This window comes from Kwoniella shandongensis, chromosome 12 (assembly GCF_008629635.2).
Source record: "Kwoniella shandongensis chromosome 12, complete sequence".
Lineage (NCBI taxonomy): Eukaryota > Fungi > Basidiomycota > Tremellomycetes > Tremellales > Cryptococcaceae > Kwoniella > Kwoniella shandongensis.
The window spans coordinates 1,020,709-1,041,852 of NC_089298.1; the positions used below are offsets into that span (position 1 = coordinate 1,020,709).

A 21,144-nucleotide genomic window follows, 5' to 3' on the forward strand; every position below is an offset into this window, starting at 1 on the left:
AACAACCCTGGCAACCACGTGGTGGTAGATGTCATCACCGTAATCAACCCCTCGTCCACCGTCCACCGTCCACCGTCCACCGAGCTCAACATCCGCGTCTCTCTCTCTCTGATACAATAACAACAAAGCCGTCCCGATCCCTATCTACGCGACTCAACTAACACATACGACTCGCGATGTCGTCCCCGGTGACACCCGGTACACCGCCGAAACGACCCGCCAAGCGAGATACGACCAACCTCGTTCCAGCTGCAGCTGCCGCTGGAACAGGGGCAGGGGCAGGGGGATTCAAATCTCGAGATCCTGCAATCGAACGAGCGCTTCAGCTCTCCACATTCGAGAGCAATTATAGCGTAGAAGATTTCATAGGTACTTTGAGCGAGAAACTCATCTCGGAGTCGAAAGCAGATCCAGGACGTGAGTTGAACAACTACATCGCCGCCTTTTGTTGAGTGGAACGCTGATGCTGATAATGATGTGTGTGATGGGATGTCATAGCATTCAATCCGAAACCGTTCTTACAGACTTTCTCACCCGCACTGGACTCATTGCTCGCTCTGCGTTCACAGGTTGCAGAGAGGACTAAGAAGATGGAGACGGAGGTGAGAAGAGCAGAGAGGGAGTATGGCAGGAGACTGAGAGAGCTTGATGGAGGATTTGAGGTGAGTCCGTCGTCTGCTTCAACCAGCGAAGGAGCAATGCTGATAGACTTACTGGCTGGGTATAGGCTATTGGAAGCTCGTTCTCCAACCTTGAGAGTAAGATTACGGACGTCGGTCGTACAGCCGTTCGAATAGGTGAGTTATGTGCCGTCGTGATGCAAACAGATGTTGACTTGGGTATCTAGGCGAGCAACTCGAATCATTACATCAAACACGATCAACTGCTCAATCTACCTCTCTCCTCTTATCATACTACCTCTCCCTCGCTCATCAAACATCAACCACTCCAACGCTCGACCCGTCATCGTCGTCTGCATCAGGATCTTCCACACCCCTCGAGGCACTCTTCGCAACGCGGACTTCGCGTGATGGGAGAGCCAGACTCGCTATCATACTTCGTCGACTTATGGCCGTCGCCAAAGACGTAGCTGATAACGCAGCAGTAGCTTTAGCAGAGTCAGAAGGGAGCGCGACCCCGAAAGTATCCAATGGGGATGGCGGAGAAAGCTCAACCGCCGCTACAGGAGAAACGAGCGTTAGTCAGAAAACTATAGGGAAGAGAAGGGTAGAGAAGGAGAAAGCGGAAAGAGTGAGAGATGAGATTGAGAGATATTGTGAGAAATTCGAAAAGGAGGTTTTGAGGCTGTTCGATAGGAGTTATAGGAAAGGTGATCCTAGAATGATGGCAGTGAGTACCTGACAATTTACAGATATGAGCAGAGCTAACAAGTCAATTTAGCACTGCGCGAAGACTCTGCAGGACTTCAATGGTGGTTCATCGTGTGTGCAGATCTACGTGAATCAACATGACTTCTTCATCTCCAAGGACCGTTTGCTTGAGGAAGCCGGAAGGCAAGAAGGCGCAGATGGAGACCAAGACGGAGTTGTCAAGCGTGTCGATCTGTAGGTTTACAATCCACCTTGAGAGGAGGGACCTTTGCTTATCGTAACGACTCAGGTGGACTACAATCGGTGATCCAGACGCCCCTCCGCCGACCAGTGAACCAGGGATGGAAGCGTTGTTCAAGGAGATTCGAGTCACCGTCAGTCAGGAAGCACAGATCGTCAAAGCGGTCTTTCCCAATCCGAGTGCAGTCATGCAAGTGTTCCTACAACGTGTTTTTGCTCAAGTGGTGAGTCAATGCAATCTCGACTTTGATACATCTGACACTGTTTGCAGATCCAACAACATCTCGAATCACTTCTGTCTCGCGCTGCCACTATCTCAACACTTGCCGTCCTTCGTATGACCCATCTCACACACTCGATATGCTCTTCTCTCGTCGAAGATCTCAAGACGTATGATCTCACCCTAGGATCAGAGAACGCGATCACCTCCAAAGCTGCGACAGCTGCTGGTGGACCTCTATCGGCTATGCTCGACCATGCTCTCGAAGAGATGTTTGTGCCTTGGCTTGAGGGATCTAGATATCTCGAGAGTGAGAGTAAGAATCTCGTGGAGGTGTATGCTGGTCTGCTTAGTCGCTACACACGTTATCACGTGAGTGTCAAGCTACGCGACAAGGGGGAAACAGTGCTAATGCTTCGATTGTGCAGGAAACCGTACTCAAAGCGAAGCCCAACTCACTCCTGGACAAAGTCGTTCACCAAATCTCTTCAAGCAGCACAGCCGCTACCTCATCATCTACCGCTCAAAGCGCTGCAGCGGCCATATCGAAGTATGCCAATCTCTTCACTTCGTCTGCGGCGTCCGCATCGGCAAGACACGGCATCAACTCTCCCGTCATCGCCAACAAAGCGATGCCGGCGCATCTACGTCCCGGTGGTGCCGACGCGTCTGGTGCCGCAACACCGTCGGGTCGTCCGGGCGTACACAGGCAGGACACGTTGAGGGGCGACATGGTCAACAAAGGTTTGGAGGAGAAGGTATGGCCTGCGGATGGTCTTCTTACGATAGAGATGGCAGAGAGGATGTTGAAGTGGCATGCAGAGGCAGTCGGTAGAGCAGTCGAGCTCAGTTCACCTGGCGATGTGTGGGTATTTGTGAGAGATGATGCGTTGATCAAGAGCTAATGGGTGAACACAGTGCGAAGAACGCTTTGGCTCTGTTGAAAGTCCTCTCAGAGGCTGTCGGACGCTCGTTTGTGGAGACAGCCCTGGACTCGTAAGTCCGCCGCTTTGCACTTTGAGAAGTGCAATTCGCTAATACGAATGTACATCCGCAGAGCCTTGTCGAAATTGGACAATCACGATTCAAAGGGCGAACCAGATCTCACTCCGCTGGGTGTGCTCAGATCAGCGGACCATATCTGTCACCTCTGGCAGAGATATACGTCTACCGCATTATTCCCGCTGGCGGGTTCTGTAGTGGCGATCAGAAGAGAGATGACGACTTTCAACTCAAACAATGTTGTGAGGATGGAGGGCAAGGTCAATGTAGTGATTCAGAAAGCTTTGGACAGTGAGTTGAGGGCAAGATGTTTATTTCGTGCGTGAAACTGACCGCTGGATTCCTTTCTAGGTATCGTGAACTGGCTCGGTTTCTTGCTCACAAAGCAAAAGAAGAACGACTACAGACCGAAAAACGACGAGTTGTCATTCGCGAGGACGATTACAGAACCGTGCGAGCTGTGTTGCGAATTCTTGGGGACGATCAAAGAAGCTACCACGGAGGGCTTGAGCGGGAAGAATGCGGAAGCGTTCTTGACCGAGGTCGGCGTGGCTTTCCACAGGTCAGCAAGGCTTCGTCATCAAAGTAAAGGATTGATGCTGATGGTGTAACGTTGAAACAGCTTGCTGCTTGAGCATTACAAAAAGTTCCCGGTGAACCCTACAGGCGGTCTCATGTTAACAAAGTGAGCTTCTTTGTCTCGGTTCGGTTGGCGAACAGGAATTCCAAGCTGACGACTAACTTGCAGGGATCTCGCTTCTTACCAAGAAGCGATGTCGGCGTACAACATACCTGCCCTCAACGACCGATTCGATATGCTCCGTCAACTAGGCAATTCATTCATCGTCCAACCCAACGTATTGAAATCATATATGACCGAATCGCATCTTGGTCGTATCGATGCTCGATTCCTGCGTCCATACTTGGCACAAAGATCAGATTATTCTCAATTCTCTCGAAGTCTCCAATTAGACGATGGTCCTGCTCTAGACGATAACACAATTGTATCGTCTTCACCGCTCTTGTCTTCCTCAACAGGCGGTCATCATCATACTGGAGTTGGACATGGGCTGTTCAAGGGATCGAGATTAAGTACGATGAGTGGGGTAGCGGGTGCAGGGATGGGCAAGTTGAAAGAGATGTTGAAGGAGTTTGAAACATACTCGCCGGAAGAATTGGAGGCGGCGAGAAAGGCGGGTAGAGCGCCTCCTCCAAGACAAGAGTATAGACCGATGCCGGTGCTTTATATGGCCATGCACTGAGGGGAAGGGGTGAGGACATACCACCCAATAGTCGGTGTAGTGGTAGTATCCAGACTTTGTATGCATTGTTGTGTCTCCTCGCGTTCGTATAAAGTCTGGATGCAAAGACTTTCACTGTGAGTTTGTCTATGGTTACCTGTTACCTTGGTCATCCTCCTTGGTAGATGTATACATTTCGCTTCCCAACGCTTGCTATCGTATATACACAGCAATCTTCTTCTCTGATCACCCTCAGCTCATCTTACACTTGGTCGCCATTTCACACTCCTACAACACCGTTCGGCCAAGCTTCAAGACCCCAAAGGCTCGTCCGCCACAAGCTAAGCCACCTTGCCTTTTCCTTTCCCTTTCCCAACTTCCCTCTCTGCCTCACTGGGATCTCTCAGATCATCCGCTTCTTTCCTAACCTCGCCAACATCTTCATCGCTCTTCATTTCCTCTGGTTTCCTCCTCAGTCCAAAGGGTTCTATCAATTCTTGTAATTGTGGCCAAAGCTTTTCGACGGCAGTCAAATCAATAGTTTTCGTTTTCGTTTTTTTAGGGATCGGTAATATTGAAGCGGCAGCATTCGCGAATGATGAAGTGAATATCGTAGCAGGGGCATCAAGGGAATAATAATTTTGGTCAGATGATGTATCGTCCACAGGAGGAGGCGCTTTGAGACCAGCGGCGATAAGTACCTCGTCGGAAGATGAACCACTTAGCGAAAAGAGTGAATCAGGGTAGGTTTTGGCAAAGTACTGTTTGTGCGGAACCACACAAAGACAAAGACGAAAGTTAGCGAGCACTCAGCGTATGTGTTGTTGGGACGACGAGATGTGAGCATCGATGATGATTAGCGGACGAGGGTTTGGGACGAGGAGTAGTGGCTTAGACTCTGCAGAACCATACTCACCTGCAGTAACGGTGCTGTGGACTCGTAGTACGCTTGTAATCGTTTGGAGAACGTTTCCTAGTATCACTCAGGGATCAGTACTTTGCTTGCTTGAAATCATTCCAGTGACTGCACATTCATTGGACCAGTCGAGTATTACGGTGTATGAATGGACGTACCGGCGTATCATCAGGCCTCTTGCTCAACGGCTCGCCCGTCACGTCGTCTTTCCCGGGGACCTTGGGAGCAGAGTATGTGGTATTGTACACTCGTCCAGAAGGTAGGTGAACCCATCGAGCTGAGTTAGTAGGCCATATTAGTGCTTTCTTGTCACCTCATAACGAACAGGACGGAAGGGGACTTTCTACGCTACGCACCAGATATTCTTGCCATGATGACCGAGTCTGGCACGTTGAGATGCACAATCATATTGAGTGGTCGGTTCTATCGATCCCAATCGGATCCCACGACAAGTCAGCTACCGACTGGATGACAAACAGGTCTCTCGCTATAGCTCACCTCTTGGTTCAACACCCTGTCCAGCAGTTCACCTTGATGTAATGTCCGTGGGAAACCGTCGACAATCCAGCTCTACACCGCTAGTCAGTTGGCCCTTCAAACTGTATGCAGTTGGGTTGAGTCTGCTCACCTTGCCGCGTAATCTATCTAATTCAGTCTTGACGATCTCCAACATCAATTCATCCGACACAAGGCCTAGCATAGCGTATGGTAATAGCAGTCAGCGTCGGGACCGTCATACGGATCGAATAGCAGAGGGAATGTGGTTTGTCTGTCGCTAGCTTACCTCCTGTCGCTACAACTTGCTCGGCCTTGCGCCCTACTTCTGACTTGGCAGCAATCTCTTTACGAAGTACATCGCCTGTCGAGACGAAAGCTATATCATAGTCTTTAACCAGTCTGCATGCACGAACCAAGCTGATCAGCTGTTGCCCTCTCCCATTCTGTCACAGAACATACCTCGCACTCAATGTACCCTTTTCGAATGGAGGCAGCTTCATCAGCAACAGCAAGAAAGAACCAGGGACCACAGACCCACCTTCCCACTTCCCGGTTTACCAAAGACCAACATCCTTAATCCGCCTTCTTCTACCCCTTCATATTGCTCACTACGCGATTGTTGAACAGCCTTTTTGAACTTTTCAGCGAGAGAGTTGAACGTCTCGGCAATAGCATCGCTAGCTGAAGAGAGAGATTCGCTCGTGCTAGTGCTAGTGTTCGTGTTCGTGCTTGTGCTTGTGCTTCCGGTTGATCCATCCTTGGAATTTGAGGAAGAAGGGGTTGGTCGTAATCGCGGAATGGAGGTTGAGAGATGATGACGGTGTAACCGTTTCGGAGCGGTTGATGCGAGACTTCGAGCATGAGGACGTAGTGTGAGGAGGGACATGGTGAAAGCACAGCTCTAGGATTGGCGAACCAAGCTAGGCAGAGAAATGGCCTTGTATCGCGTATCAGTTGTATCGAGGAAGAAAGGATAGACGTGAAGTGATGGGGTTGACTCTCCCCTTACCGGTAACCTCGCAACGCCAAATCAATAACGTAACCGACGAATTCATTGAATTCCATTACATCCATTCCAGTCCTGTATTTTGATATCACACATCAGTCCGCATACATTCCGTTTGCATTTCTTTACGCACCATGGTCAACGAGTCTACCGAGTCTTATAGACCAGATCATTTCCCCAACGCTCAATGGTCAGCTCGAGATCTACCTGTGCGTAACAATTCAAACTCCTCCTCTTTCATTCATCCTGTCTGACAGAGAATTGTGATCTTAGCGTCCGACTTTTGGTCGCAGTCACGATGTACGAGGAGGGAACGTGAAGCATGTGCGGAGTGTCGCATGGTCCTGTGATGGGAAGAAAGTGGCTACGGGAGGAGAGTACAAAGAGCTCCTTGTATGGGATGCGAAAGCCAATGTGAGTTGAATATCGTCTCAACGAATTCATCCTTCCCCCTCCCCCAATCTGTCCGTCTACACTGTGTAGCTTATTCGTAGTTTGCACCGCCCAGATCGAGTCAAAAGCATCTACTTCATTACCGTCCTTATCTTCGAAGCCGAATCCACATAACGGCCACGTAGGGGCTATAGCTTGGTCGCCTGCCGATCCTAATATCCTCGTATCAGGCGACAAAGGTTCTTCAGCAGGTGGAACTATCGCCATCTGGAACTTGACCTGTGCGTTTCTTTCCACCCCTCGCATATCCCTTTCGTCGCTCGCTCTCTACCTCACCATACTCTAACGCACGATTCGATGTTTAGCTGATATGATCCCTTCACAGCTCCCTCCGCCCCTATCGCTACATTCAGAATCACAGGCGACGTCCTCCACATCGCCTTCCACCCTTCTGGTCGGCATTTCGCCGTCGTATGTCCTATGCGGAGTCGAGACGAGGTGTACTTCTACTGGCAGACTATCGTCGATGGGAAAGAAGTATGGGCTCGAAGGGAAGATATAGGGTTGGGAGGAGCGCTTGGCGATATTGGTTCTGAAGAGGTATGTCCGCCTCCAATAATAGAATGACTTGAGAAAGGCTGATTTGTTTACTTTCTTTGCGTGTATATAGATCAACAGTCTACGATTCACGAACAGTGGAAAGTTGGTCTGTGCGGTATCAAATGACGGTTCTATCAACGCCTGGATCTACCCCCTCTCCTTAGTGCAACCGGAAGAAATCCCACAAATACCCAATTCCAACGCCAACGGCAACACCGCCCAGGCCTTAGTGATCAACGAGAGCGGACCTTCGACTACGCCTTCCAGTCCAAAAGTCACAGCAGACGCAGATGCAGATGCTGATGCAGAGGGAGACGGAGGGGAGGAAGACGTACCGGTGATTGGGAAGAGTCGAGCCACATCTCCGAGAGAGGGTACGCCCGGAGAGGAAGGTGGAAGAGAGGGTAAAGCGGAAGGCGAAGGTGGGGACGTTGAGATGAGTGAGGATGTGGACGTTAAAAGTGGAGAGGGAGAGCAAGGCGAAGAAAAGCCTCAAGTGGAGGGTGAAGGAAATACCACTGAGAGCGGAGAAGGCGAGACCAAAGCGGAGGAGACTGCAACAATAGCGGACGTGCGAAATCAAGACGTCGAGATGGAAGAATCTGCCAAACCCAATACGGAACCCGAACCCGAACCTGAAGCTACAATACCTCCACCATCCTCCGCTGCACCATCACGTCGTCCCACACCTCCTCCTCCGGCAGCCGTACCCACGCCTGCCCCACGAGCAAAACAATTACTGCGCCTCCGACATTCCGTATGTCACAGTGCGAGTCTTCTCGCTCTGGGCTTCGATCCGAGAGGACAATATTTGGCTGTAGGAGGACAGGATGCGTTGTTGAGTATGTTCGATACGAAGGATTGGATTTGTGAGAGGACTTTTGATGTTTGCACGTGAGTTGGGTAGCGGTCTTCCGGGGTAGATCAGATACTGATGAGTAGAGGTGCACAGCGCTGCTATCCGACATATCGCATTTTCACAAGATGGTGAATTCATCGCTATAGGCGGTGACGATACTTTCATCGCAATCGTGAGTCCACATAAATCACTTCTGTCTTGTAATCACATCTTGATCTTGGTGAATCACTGACGTTGTATTGACGTGCGCAGGTATCGGTGTACACGGGTGCGACTATCGCCAAAGTCCCAGTCCAAGGGATGGTCAATTCACTCACATGGCATCCGAGACGGAATTGGCTGGCGTACAGCACAGCCATCAAGACCAGTGTGCCAGTATGGCATGTGGTGCATCAGGAGTAATGCTATTGTCTATCATAAATAGTTGGAATGTGCAAACATCTCTATCGCATAATCTACTTGTCTAACCTATCATGAATACTCATTAATGCGTCATTTCAAAGTAAGAACTTGGATCTCTCCTGCTGCTCAGCCTCGACCCCATCCCCCTCGTTTGATTTGTCCCATCACACTTCCCTGCTGACCTCTGCCAATCCCGCTTCTCCCTGTTGGACCCCTCTCACACCCTCCAACCTGGCCTTTATCGAAATATCAAAATCGAAGATCTCAGTCGGTATCCCCACACTAATCACGAAGTTGGGTTTGTTCGCCGTGGCCACTACTCTTGATTCTATCGGTGCAGCAGCGAGGAGGATATATGCTTGTTCGCGAGTATAGCCGAATGACTGGAGATGTTTCATTGCTTGGAAGGCGGCGGAACGATAAGCGAGCTGGGTAGATGATCACAATCAGCCTTTGTCCAAGGTTGAGATAAGCAGCGAGTAGCAATTAGAATCGTCGCACTCTGCCTTAGATAGGCTGAGAGCAGTGGAGCATATCATAGTATCTCGCTCGGGGACACAGCCACTCACCACTCCACTCTGATCACTCTGTCTACCATCCGGTGCCACGCTTAACCCAGTAAAACAGACGAAATCTCTATATATGTGTACTTTCGGACTGGTCGTGAACATTGGTCCTGCACCTCTTCTCAATCCCAGCAATTCGACACCGTTGGGAACGACGTTGACGCGGAGGGTTAGTATACCGGCCATCTCTATGGCGGTCGTTGGTTCGCCGTCTGATTGACAGAAGTGTAAGTCGCCAACGGACAATGAAGCGCCGGGTATGTAAACGGGCTATGTGGCGTAAATGTCAGCATCACTCACCTCGTATAACAGCAGTGCCGGTGTCAGAGTACGTCTAATGCAGACTGAGGAGTGATGATAAAGCTGGATAGTTGACAACGCACCAAATACACCTTCGACCCAATTGTCGTCGGTCCAATATCGATATTACCCCCATTCTCTCTCCCAGGTGCTGTCCTCGCTCCTTCCTCGTATATCTTCCTCCTCAACCCTTCTTCCAATTCCTGACCGACATACGCTCCGCTCGCCTCAGGCAGACTCACTCCTGCCCCTTTCTGTGTGGAAAGTTCGAGATCCGATTCACGTCTGTTCCATTCTGCCAAGAGGGAGTGAGAAGGGGCTGTACCGAGTATACCGGGGTGAGGGCGACCGCGGAATTTGACGTGGGGGACATGACGAGAGGATGTTGAGCCGTCGTCTGGGCAGTCAAGGGGGTGAGCATCAGCTTGCGACTCCAATTGCTCCGTAGGTTATTATGGGTCAAGTGGCCCATCGCTCTCCCGACAAGTATCACATATCTCACTCTCTCAATTGGCCCCCACAGAACTTGGGTGTTGGAACCATGAGGGACCAAGCAGAAATACAAGGTGCAATCCATCAAGCCGAAGCCACTACACGCGCTGCCTCACCTCGAACTCACCGTGAAAATCCCAAATGCTCTTGGTCACTTTAGTCTCCCCCTCCCCCTCCTCTGGATCCGGATCCAGACTCCCCAGCCCTTGCGCCGTCACGCAATACCCCCATCTACTCCCACTTCCTTCAGCGAACGGAACCAGATCCACCACCTCGATCTCCAACACATCCCCAGGTTTTGAAGAGGGCACGGCGAACGGTCCCGAGAGATGATGGTCGCTATCGTGGTTCAAGTGGAGAATGTCGTCCGCGTCGTCGGTATTGGTGATTTGGGTACCGGAGAAATCGAGACATTGGACTTTGAATGGTGTAGAAAGGGGGATGGTCGCGACGCATCTGTCATAAAGCACAGCAAGATCAGCTAAGCTGCGGCTGCGAGTGACCGAGGATGGATAGGAGTTTGTGGTGATGATCATTGTAACACTCACGGGATATCAGGATGCCATCTTGTATGTATATTAGCTTGCTCTTGACCAGGTCTAGTCGGATCGACAGTCACCAAAGTCGGGATTTCGTCTGAAGGGTCCATTGCTGTGGCAAGCTCGAGCTGGGGCGAGCTGTGTTTCAGGAGGCTCGTTTGGATATCTTATCTTTGCTCCGTTCGGGCGATGTGCTCGAATCAAGGTCTACTTGACGTACGATGGTTACGATGGACCGATTCAACGGTAGCTAAGACGGAAAGATTGTTGTGCTGTGATGCAATCCAACGCAACACACATCACAACAGAAAACATCAGCGCTGTTAACTCGGACATCTTTCTCGGTAATCTTGAGCCGTGCCTGAGACGGGTTTGGTTTCGCGAAGCGAGGAGCGACGAGACTTCTTATCTGCTCGCTTGATCACACGCTTGCGTTACATTGACCAGCCGTCCTTGGGATCATGCTTCCAAGAGTACAATTGTAGACAATATAACTTGCATATGGTTCTGGACGTACATATGTCCCATTACCAAGTTGCCAGTTGTCGATGGCAGTTCCGGATTCCATCAAGAGTATTATAAAGATCGTTACTACCACCCGACATCCTACCTGACTGTCTATCCGGCCAAGCAGATCATTCGCCGTGATCGCAGCTCCCCTCCTTTGCCGCACCACATCCACCAGCTCACACTCAGAAGAACGCCACTGCCATCCCTTCTCTTATCATCTTATCATGCCAATCTGGCAATTTGCCCGTCTCATCAACCTCTTCCCAAAGTTTCTCCACCAACGCAATATTATCCAACCAAACTCTCTCCGGACCAGGTCTCGTGAGATGTTTGATTGATCTCGCTCTATCCGCCTCTGTGATACTGAGTGTCGCCGCTAAAAAGGCTGGGAGGGCAATGAACCCGAATAGGTCTCCGTTGGGTAGTTGCGATACCGAATCGAGAAGACTGAGGATTTCTTTTTGACTTTTCCGCAGAACAGGATGTAATCCCCCTACCCGATGTACACTCTGATAGAGCAGGATCAAGGCTGATAAGCGCCATAGTTCGCCTGCGATAGTACGTGAGACTAGAGCGGCCGAATCGACAGAATCGGTTATTGTAAATGTCTGAGATTGCCATCCTCTCAATGCAGATTCGAGCTCTTCAGCTTGCGCCTTTATACTCGTCGAAGAGGACGAGAACGTCGTTGATGATGAAGACGATAGTTCCGCACAGAGGTTGACGATCTCAGCGAGGAGAATGACGATCGAGTCGGGTAATCCGAGATATGTAGCCCAGGGCTCTTCGTCGCCCGATAACGGGAATGAGAGATCTCTGACATTGTCGTCACTGCTCTTATCGGGCCAAAAGTTGAATCTGCGCTCATTGTAAGACGCACAGAGGTCAGAACGTTAGCCTTGGTTCGTATTGCCAGACGGTACAAGACACACTCCCACTCACATAGTCTTCCGTCCTCGCTCGACAATACATCGACTGATATCCGACAACGCATACAACCGAAGAGAAAACACGTCCGACGTTCTTAGTGCCGAAAGTGAGATAGGCGGATGATTACTCCCCATAGCACTTCGGACCAATCGATCTCCCAAAGCTAACATATTGTACGACGGTGCCGCGCCTCCTCGGATAAACTCGACAAGTTGGAGATCAATCACACCCCACAATCTGTCACCTATCAGCCAAGACCGGGGAGTGAGAGAGGACACACTTACAAGTCTGATAACTGCGCTTGATCCGTGACGATCACCTCTCTCAACTCTTGTATAGCATCTTCGGTCCATTTCGTACTTTCCAGATCTGCCGCAAAGGGAGTCGACACGTGGTCGACATACAACCGTATCTTCTTGCTAGCCGTCACCGTCCCTTTCCCACTAATCGTCTTCAAAGTTGTCTTGGTCTTATCATTGTTGATATCTCCCTCGATGACAGAATCGTCATCTGTCGAAGGCGAAGTCATCGGTTGTCCGTCGATAAGACCCGCTCCTTGATGTGCCATTTCGACAAGTTTTGGTCGGACCGCATTTGCATCTTGAGGATCGGAGGCGAAGAGGAAAATGTACGCTGCGGAAACGGCATATCGGACGTTGCGCATCACGCCTGGGGACGGGACAGAGTAAGGAGAGAGAAACCACACGTCAGCGTCCACATCAAGTATACCATACATAGTGCAGACTACAGACTGCAGATCCGAGGGTAAGGACAACTCACTGTTGTTATCGTTGAGCGCGAGGATTCGAGCTCTGGCATAATCTCTCGTCGTTGAGGGTATTCCTACCAACCACGATTCCACAACTCGTGCGTCTACGCCCATCGTTCATTCACACATCAGTCAGCTATCGATCGCCCTTATCACGACCGTCACATATTGTCTTCCGAAGCTCGCTGGCCACTCACAAATCTCTGCTAGGGATACACCCTGTCTCGTCGGTTTCTCACTATTCAGAAATACGACTCGCGAATTACTATTCAGCTGTGGTATATTCCCCCCTCCAATCCCATTCCCGTTCCCATTGATCCCACTCGTGTGCTGTCCGTTGAATGTGCTATTCCCATTCCCGTTCAGCTGAGTATGAGGACTCGTCACAAAAGACATTTCCAGATCGTTCCACATATCGTTGATAGCGTGATCATGTGCCGTTTGTGGATTCGCAATTGTCGTATTCCAGCTCAAGGTCGTAGAGTCGAGTGCGAGCGTACCGTCGGGGTTGGTACTGATATATGCAGAAGGTAGGTTATTGCCGTCATTTGTATGTGTATGTGTCTGTGCGGTACCTGTACCTGTGCCGGGTAGTGTATGGTTGTGGTGGTGGTGGTGGTGGAAATTGGAGGGCCAGTCGTATATCGTTGTTTGGGTTTGGTGCGGATGGGGGACAGCCAGGGAAGAGAATATGGATGGAGCAGCGGTCGATGGAGGTGGTGGTCCGGATGGATGGGAGAAGATGTTCGTCCAACTCGAGGCGGAAGGGTCGATCGTGTGCTCGTGCTCGTGCGGATGAGCATGGGCGTGGGCATGAGAAGTCACTGCTGTGTTGGGGTTTACCGTGGACGAAGTTATCGAAGTCGGTTGTGTCGGTAAATTTGAGTTGCTCGAGATAGTCGACGATCCAGGTCCAGCTTGAGGTGGATCTGATCTATCATCCATCCCATCCCCCGAATCACTCCTTCCGCGTCCGCGTCCGCGCCCGTGTCCTCTCGACCCTTCACCAACACTATCTCGGACTGAGGTCGAAGTCGAGTTCGAGTCCCTTTTGACTATTGAGGACCCGGGTCCAGGTCCAGGTCCGGGTCCGGGTCCACCTGTCCGTCCTGCACATTCGAATTGACCATTGATACATCTCTGACAGAATCCTTCGGCTGTCCACTCTTCATCGCATTTCTTTCCTCGTCTAGATGATGGTAGAGAGACAGATCAGTTATTGCTGGTAAGGCTCGGTCGATAATGAAGAGAAGAGAGAGGAGGGTGAGATGGAGCTCTGTATGCCGAACGGCGGAGATTGTTATTGTGAGAATAGTCGTACATACCTCTTACAAGTTCCACCTGCAACAACAACAACGATAAGAAATCCTTTATCAGCTCCAATCTCCAACTTAATTTCAATATCAATTTCAGAGTATATAAGAGAAAACACTTACAGCCCGTTCTTGATCTCTTAAAAGGTCCAGCTCTCCTCCTCGTCCTTTTCGCTTGAGCTTGAGCCTGAGCTTGTGTTTGTGATTGTGAATTCCGATCAACCGACGAGGTGGACCCGTTCCCCTCGAGCGGCTCTGGACCTGGAGACTGACTATGACTATGACTGGATGATGACATTTCGTTGTACTTGTAGCTATCGCTGTTGGCGTCTAAGCGGATCGCGAGTACCTATAGGCACACGTACAGATAATTAATAATAGAGAGAGTGAGCTGTATGAGCGATTAAGATTTACAATGCAACATCTGTGCTGTATTTCGAACGAGGCGACGGCGCACGACTGTACTCGTACGGTGTACGGTGTACGACGATGCAATTGATCAACATGACTTTTATCCGCGCTGTTAGATGAAAGTGAAAGGTATAAGCGCGCTTGACAGATAAAGCATTCGGAAGTGCCGATACATCCCTCAAGCACTTCTACTGTACTACTACTACTACCACTACTACTACAACCTATTATGTCGCACGGATGAATACAAGTCAATCCCTCGCTTTCCCTGCTTCGGTAACACAGATTCGATCGAGTCGCAAGCAAATGCATGATATCTGATCCAATCTGTCTTATGGCACATGGGCTTGGTTTGGTTTGTATGGTTTGTCTTCTCTCCCTTATTAATGGTATCACGCTTCTCCTCCAGCAAACAAAATATATTACACATTGACGTCCTCTTCCTTCTCCTTCCTGACATGCATCTCGGTATGTTGTCTACGCCTATGACGACAGCTTTGAGAAGAAGTGGAAGAAGTCGACGTTGGATGCAGTGAGAGAACATTGGTAAATGTAGTTTGAGCTGACCCAAGCTGACCAGACAGCTCGTTGATACTGAAAGTCCCAAAAAAGCACGTTAGCATTTGTCTTCACATCCACCTCAATGGTGTCGAGACCCAACTCACCTGCTCGGGCAGACGCTCCATCAACACCTCCAAGCCGAGCTTGTCCACCAATGTCTTGGGGATAGCACGAGCAAGGACGTTCTTCCTACTTTGCATGTTCTCGTACAGATCTGAGACCTCGAGCTCGTTCTGCAGCTCGTTGAGGGTAGAAGAGAGCTGATCTGAGATAGAGGTTCGGGATTTGGTACCCTTGTTTCGTTGCCACTCCTTGGAGATACTGAGGGTGATCCAGGTGAGCTTCTGAACATCCTGAAAGCAATGATAGAAGCCACCACTCACCAGGTGTACTCGGCCGCAGCGTTCTCGCAGATCTTTTGCTGAATGTCCTTGACGTAGCTTTGGTCTGCAAGGAGATACCGTATGTCAGCATCAGGTATTCCGACTGTCTGTACCGGGTCCGGGGGACACTCACAGAAGGGCGACGGCTTGCCATCCTTGAAAATCATGAGATCCAAGTATTCCTCATCATTCAATCCCAAACCAGCCAAAACTTCGAGCGAACTACTTGTGACACCACCCTTGTTCGTACTCGAATCCTTGAAAAGCGCCACGCCCTTCTTCTCGAGGTAGAATCGAGCTTGTTGGGTGAAGAAGAGGTTGGCACCTTCGACAACGTATTTGAAGTTGGGTTTGCCTTCGGCATCGACAAGTCGAGAGACGTTGGAGATGTTGACAGCTTCGGGTCTGAGAAGACAGCATTGAGTCAACTTGTTTGTTCGTCTGCTAGGCTTCAATCCAAAAACAATTACTCACCGACCACCACAGGGGACGAACAAGTCCGCCTTGACACGGAAGTGGAAGCCGTTTCGGAACTCTGTGCCATCGGGAACAATTTCGCCGGCTATGATTAGGAATCGATATCAGCGCTGTCCAAACTATCCGCTTTGCAAGTGCAATGACCACTCACTAGGCAACTTGACGTCCTTATCATCCACCAAGACTTGGTATCCCTCAGGACCCAACTTGTTCTTGTCAAAGTGAACAATAGGCTTCCTAGCCTTTGCCAACCTGATCAACTCTGGCCTGTCCAATCCTGCAGGATCGTAAAGGATACCACTTCCATCGATGATAGCGACCGTTTTGTCTTTACTTAACAAGATCTCGTTGGAACCAAGATCACCATCCGGTCCACCAGTTTGGAACTTGGTCACATCCTTCTCGTTCAAGCCGTGAGCCTTGAGAACACCGAGGATGTATTGACGGACAGAGAGAGAGGTCATTCCGTAGATATCGTGAGGGATACCACCGAGCAACTCGGCGGATTTTCCAGTGGTGAAAGACTTCCACCAAGGTGCTTGTCGAGATCGAGCGTGCTCCGCCGCCCAGTCCATAAGATCGGCAGTGTTCTGTGGAGCGGAATCAGCTTACTGCAATATATGTCGCTGTTCTCAGCGACTCACCTCATCCGGACCGAAGAACAGAATCTCAGGGTCAACTCGACCGCTAACATCGACGATCTTGCCCTTGATACCGGGAGTCTTTCCAGGGATGAGAAGGTCGACGATAGACTGTTCATTTCCGATCAGCTTTCCTTCCACGCTTCAAAGGGGGAAGACGGCTCACATCAACGTATTTCTCAAAACACTGCCTAATGTCGGCATTGACGACAGGCAGAATTGTTCCCTTGGCACCTCCTTCAGGGATATCCTTGTTTTCTAAGGTAAATGTTGTATATCAGTAACGCACATCTCCGCGAAGTACTCCAGCAGTACTCACTCAAGTTCTGAGTCGCGGCCAAAGCGTAGTTCTCGTCGAACAATGTCCTGACGTTGGAGTTGTAGTTCTCCTTACCCCTGGATCGGATGATTCGGATACCACCTCGTGCGACATCTCTGAACCTGACGTGGAAACCTCGGAACTCAGAGCCGACAACGAAGAACATTCCGAAGGGCTTCTTGGGATATTCGACTTCGGGCAAGAAACTTGGGTCGAGTCGGAAAGAAAGGGCGACCTCTACAGTACAAATGTTCGTCAGCTTAGTCCAGCCCAAGAGCGAGAATTGGCTAGCTCACTGGTAGGTTGGTAGAAGTTGCACTTGAGGACGTGCTTGTTGAAGATGAGCAACGCCTCGAGGATCTGCTGCGCATGTCGGTTGGCAGCGGTCTTTCGAATCTGGTTGTACAGGTCCTCGTCGGAAAGCGGTTGCTCAGTCTTGAGTCGCTGGAATGAGAGCGTAGGAGTGAGCTGGGAAGCCTCGTCTGCGGCAGGGTCTGCGAGTGCTCTTCGTCAGCTACAATCAAAGCTGAAACGGGAACTATCTGCTCACAGTGAATCATCGCAAAGTTGATGTAGAGCATTCGAACCAGATCAGGATGGCTTTGGAGGACATCTCTGATGCTGTCACGAGTGAAGGTCTCCTCCCTGAATCGAGTCTTGATCTTGTTCAAGACTTCAGCGTGATCCGGGTTGGACTCGTCGAGAGCTGGCCGGGCACCTTTTGTCAGCGATGAAGCGGTAGTATAAATCCGCTCCACTCACCATTCTTGAGGGCAAGGTACGCTTGACCCAATCGGTTACAGAAGTGCTGAGCGAAGATCCACCCGACATAGGCGTAGGTCGCTTCTTGGACAGCGTGAGGGCTGTCATCATCATCGGCAACCGAGAACTACAAGATGCGTCAGCAATAACACTAATACACAGGTTTCCGAAATACTCACGAAGGGGTTGTCCGGCAGACAGTACAGGAGCGAAGCTTCTCTGACGACCTGGTGAATCGAGTGCTCAATTGGAGGTGCTCGTGTGTTGGGAACGGGGTTGAGGTACATTGCTGTTACAAAAATAAGCCACGTCCCTCGAGTGACTGATAGGATTGGCAGCTTACAGATAATGGTGACGCCGTTGGCGAACTGCTCGACATATTTCCTTGCGGAGCTAAGACGGGGTCAGCTTTCACGCAAGAGGCAGAGGCCAACAATTGCAAACTCACTAGAGGCCGTAGAAGTGGTACAAGTCACTCAAAGCTGAGAAGAACTTGCTGGTTCCGCCCATCCTGAAAGTTACTGTATTAGTTACCGGATAGTCGCGTAGCTAAGGGAACTGCCTTTTACTCACTTGTAACCAATAACGAGTCTCCTCTCTCGACTATCCTCGACCTCGAACATCTCAATGACAGGTCCGTACCTCCTCTCGACTTCGTTCATCACACCCTGGTAGACATCCAGCGTGTTCTCACTAGCCTTTTCCAAGAAGCTCGCATCGGAGACCGATCGGATGTCGGTGTAACCTTCGGATGTCTTGGTAGGAGCGGTAGTGGGGAACGCACATCGGGAGACGAAGTAGCATCGGAGCTGTTGGGAGATAGTGGAGGAGATTGCACCAGAGGATCGGTAAGTCTCAAGTCGGAAAGCTTTGGTAGGAGAAGAGTTGTCAAAGTAGAGGGAATCGATCCTGCACACAAAGGGAACAGTCTTAGCGCTACACATCCATTGAGCGACACGCAAGACTCACCTCTTCTCAACGGTTGATCCAGGTCCCTCTGTGACGGTCACACCAGCTTTACTAGTGTGGATGAAGACAGCACCTTCTCGTCCCTTGTCCTGACCTTCGGGGATGATCTTCTCGAGGTCAATCACCAGCTTCTCGGGATCGTGCTTGGTGTAAGCGAGAAGCTTGGCAGAGAAGAGGGCGAGGACGTGGTCGGCGATCGCTTCAGGTGTTTCCCAGAGGAAGTAAGAGTTCTCGATACCTAGCGGATAGGGATAGAGACCTCAGTCAGCACAACTGCGACTCATTCGCGACATGGAGAACATTATCTCGCCCTGGACTCGATGAAGGGCAACTCACCAAGTTGGTTGTAGAACCAATCGACTTCTCCAGGGACGAGCTCTTGAGGCATGAAACCACTCTCTGCGAGGATTCGAGTCACTGTCGCCTGCTGGTTGGCCTTTGCAGGGAAAGGTGAAGACTTGTAGCCGCTGTGTGACCAAACAGAGTCAGCTTGACGCGTCACGAACAGGTTTGGACGTCGAGATGGGGCTATGTTTGTGCTAGGCGAAGACAGCAATCACTCACATTGTGTCCTTCCTGATCCGGTTGGAAGATGTGTCGGAGCCGGATCCAGATCGGGACATGCGACCGGGCGATGACGTGCCATTGAGGAGGTTGGTCACTTGAGCAGGGAGAGGGGGTTGGAGCTGAAGTCGAGGTAGTAGGGATCAGCGAAGGTGATCGTAGCAGACGCACACTGGTCCTCGCAGAGCGGAGGGAGGGTACTCACAGTGTCAGTGGGGGACTGGAGTGGGGTAGACATGTTGTAGTGTGGTTATGAAGCTGTAATGGAGCGCGGGTGTCAGCTCACAATCACGAGCGATGTCGATCCCACTTCGTACCCCGAAGAAAGCAAGAGGACGAGTAGAGTATGGATCCAGAGAGAAGCGTGGTAGGGCTCGTGCTCGATGGCGTGATGAGACGGCACACCCGAGAATACCGACAGCAGTGAAGAACCAAATAACGCGGAGGGAAGCAAGAGTGTAGATGGGGAACGGTTGACCAACTAACATGAAGTGACGACACGAAAGTTAAGGTGTAACTCTAAATCGTTGTGGGGATGTAGAAACTGTTCGAGGATAGGATCGGGGTGGTGAAAAAGACAAGGTCGATTATATACGTTTGGTGGGTGGACAAGAAACGTAGATAAGTCGATAAGAGACGAAAGTTGATCAGAAAGGAGATGAGATAAGCTTATCTCTTTCCTATCCTTTCCTAAGCAAGCAATCGAGTCAAATACACAAAAACACAAGAAGGTTGAAACAAGCTGACTGACGAAAGGAGGCTTATCGTCGACAACGCAGTGATGAGAGATGAGATGAAGGGATATACAGCACAGTTCGCCAAATCGTCGCGTTGACACAGATGGGTGATGGGGTGACGAGTGACTCGGTTGTAGAGTGTCGCGGCTTTGCCGGAGTACAACAAATCCGAGCTTTGGTGTCCTTCGATTTCGTATGATAACAAAGAAAGGGGGATGATAACGAGCCGCGTCTTTGATTCTTTCGAAGACAGACAACAGAGCGAGCAGGGGGTGATAGGACGAAAAGATAAAGCAGAAGCAAGAAATCTCCATCGTCACCACCACCGACAGCGAGACCGCAGGCGTCGTCACCGGCAAAGAGAGATAACCACCTTCCACAAGCCAAAGCCAGACGTAACTCTCACGTCACTCACTCACCTATTGCTATCTATGTTGATCGATGTACGGGGTCATTGGCTTGCTTTACAGCGGTGTGATTGTGATAAGACAAGGACTTGAGCTTGGGCTTGACAAGTTGACCACCAAGTTGTAACTTATATACTAGATGTATGGTCTTGGTTTTTTTCTGGTGCAACTCATATGACGACAAAATAATTCGAAAACAAGCCAGCAAGGTTCAGGGTTCCTCTTTGCATTATTTTCGAACAACCAGACAACTTGTCAACTTCCTTCTCTCGCAACGTTTGATCGTTGCTTCTCCTGCTGCTGCTGCTGCTGCTGCTGCTGCTGCTCCTCCCGCTCACAAGTATGCAATAGCAAAGCACATGACCTCTATCGACATACATACGCACCAGCCTCTCGTTTCCCCACCATTCGCTTGAATCTTCCACAAAGGGACCCCACAAACACTTGATGAATTCGAAAACCGATCTTTTTCCTTTTCGAATCTTGATACAACCCAACCTCGCTTCGGCATTCCCGCTCTAAGTGCGGTTGCTTCTCACCGGTGCAATGTCCCGATCTCTCCCTTATATGCTTTGCTTTGGCTATGGCTTTGCATCGCATCGCATCCGAGTCATGTGATTGTTTTGTTGTTGAGACGATCTGTGCTTATTGCTAATGATTATGCTTGTCTCTCTCTCTCTCTGCTACGGTGAACTAAGCGTCGGTTCGATGAATAACAAGCTGAACTGTCTATCCCATGGCTGGATAAATTTCATGTCAACACAACAGAAAAGTCAGATGATCAGT

The 21,144-nt window shown here is 50.3% G+C and overlaps 6 protein-coding genes across 6 annotated transcripts; 2 read left to right on the forward strand and 4 right to left on the reverse strand.

The window, feature by feature from the left end:
• Positions 1-176: 176 nt before the first annotated feature.
• On the forward strand, positions 177-4,055 carry CI109_106663 (uncharacterized protein; the record flags this gene model as incomplete). The annotated part of the gene is made up of 14 exons (XM_065967883.1): positions 177-417; positions 499-662; positions 728-797; positions 848-1,086; positions 1,222-1,350; positions 1,402-1,565; positions 1,621-1,795; positions 1,843-2,163; positions 2,220-2,656; positions 2,710-2,787; positions 2,849-3,084; positions 3,145-3,355; positions 3,416-3,478; positions 3,542-4,055. 14 exons carry the CDS (start codon positions 177-179, stop codon positions 4,053-4,055), a joined length of 3,042 nt encoding a protein of 1,013 aa, XP_065823955.1.
• Positions 4,056-4,375: 320 nt separating this feature from the next.
• On the reverse strand, positions 4,376-6,334 carry CI109_106664 (uncharacterized protein; the record flags this gene model as incomplete). The annotated part of the gene is made up of 9 exons (XM_032007522.1): positions 4,376-4,795; positions 4,951-5,007; positions 5,109-5,227; positions 5,307-5,373; positions 5,449-5,520; positions 5,579-5,643; positions 5,735-5,847; positions 5,908-5,924; positions 5,987-6,334. 9 exons carry the CDS (start codon positions 6,332-6,334, stop codon positions 4,376-4,378), a joined length of 1,278 nt encoding a protein of 425 aa, XP_031858160.1.
• A 254-nt stretch (positions 6,335-6,588) lies between these two features.
• On the forward strand, positions 6,589-8,708 carry CI109_106665 (uncharacterized protein; the record flags this gene model as incomplete). The annotated part of the gene is made up of 7 exons (XM_032007523.1): positions 6,589-6,663; positions 6,728-6,868; positions 6,963-7,128; positions 7,233-7,447; positions 7,518-8,341; positions 8,400-8,478; positions 8,559-8,708. 7 exons carry the CDS (start codon positions 6,589-6,591, stop codon positions 8,706-8,708), a joined length of 1,650 nt encoding a protein of 549 aa, XP_031858161.1.
• A 164-nt stretch (positions 8,709-8,872) lies between these two features.
• CI109_106666 (uncharacterized protein) lies at positions 8,873-10,715 on the reverse strand (the record flags this gene model as incomplete). Its single annotated transcript, XM_032007524.1, has 5 exons — positions 8,873-9,136; positions 9,278-9,544; positions 9,658-9,971; positions 10,194-10,522; positions 10,615-10,715. The coding sequence occupies 5 exons, from the start codon at positions 10,713-10,715 to the stop codon at positions 8,873-8,875; spliced, it is 1,275 nt and encodes a 424-aa protein (XP_031858162.1).
• Positions 10,716-11,297: 582 nt separating this feature from the next.
• Positions 11,298-14,551, reverse strand: CI109_106667 (uncharacterized protein; the record flags this gene model as incomplete). The annotated part of the gene is made up of 8 exons (XM_032007525.2): positions 11,298-11,973; positions 12,058-12,282; positions 12,330-12,714; positions 12,826-12,918; positions 13,012-14,003; positions 14,140-14,155; positions 14,251-14,457; positions 14,542-14,551. 8 exons carry the CDS (start codon positions 14,549-14,551, stop codon positions 11,298-11,300), a joined length of 2,604 nt encoding a protein of 867 aa, XP_031858163.2.
• Positions 14,552-15,021: 470 nt separating this feature from the next.
• Positions 15,022-19,452, reverse strand: CI109_106668 (uncharacterized protein; the record flags this gene model as incomplete). The annotated part of the gene is made up of 20 exons (XM_032007526.1): positions 15,022-15,132; positions 15,204-15,420; positions 15,483-15,546; positions 15,616-15,887; positions 15,957-16,044; positions 16,111-16,549; positions 16,604-16,711; positions 16,767-16,858; positions 16,920-17,156; positions 17,216-17,413; positions 17,470-17,625; positions 17,682-17,808; positions 17,861-17,970; positions 18,025-18,074; positions 18,130-18,192; positions 18,255-18,590; positions 18,651-18,888; positions 18,987-19,117; positions 19,215-19,336; positions 19,420-19,452. The coding sequence occupies 20 exons, from the start codon at positions 19,450-19,452 to the stop codon at positions 15,022-15,024; spliced, it is 3,192 nt and encodes a 1,063-aa protein (XP_031858164.1).
• Positions 19,453-21,144: the final 1,692 nt, after the last annotated feature.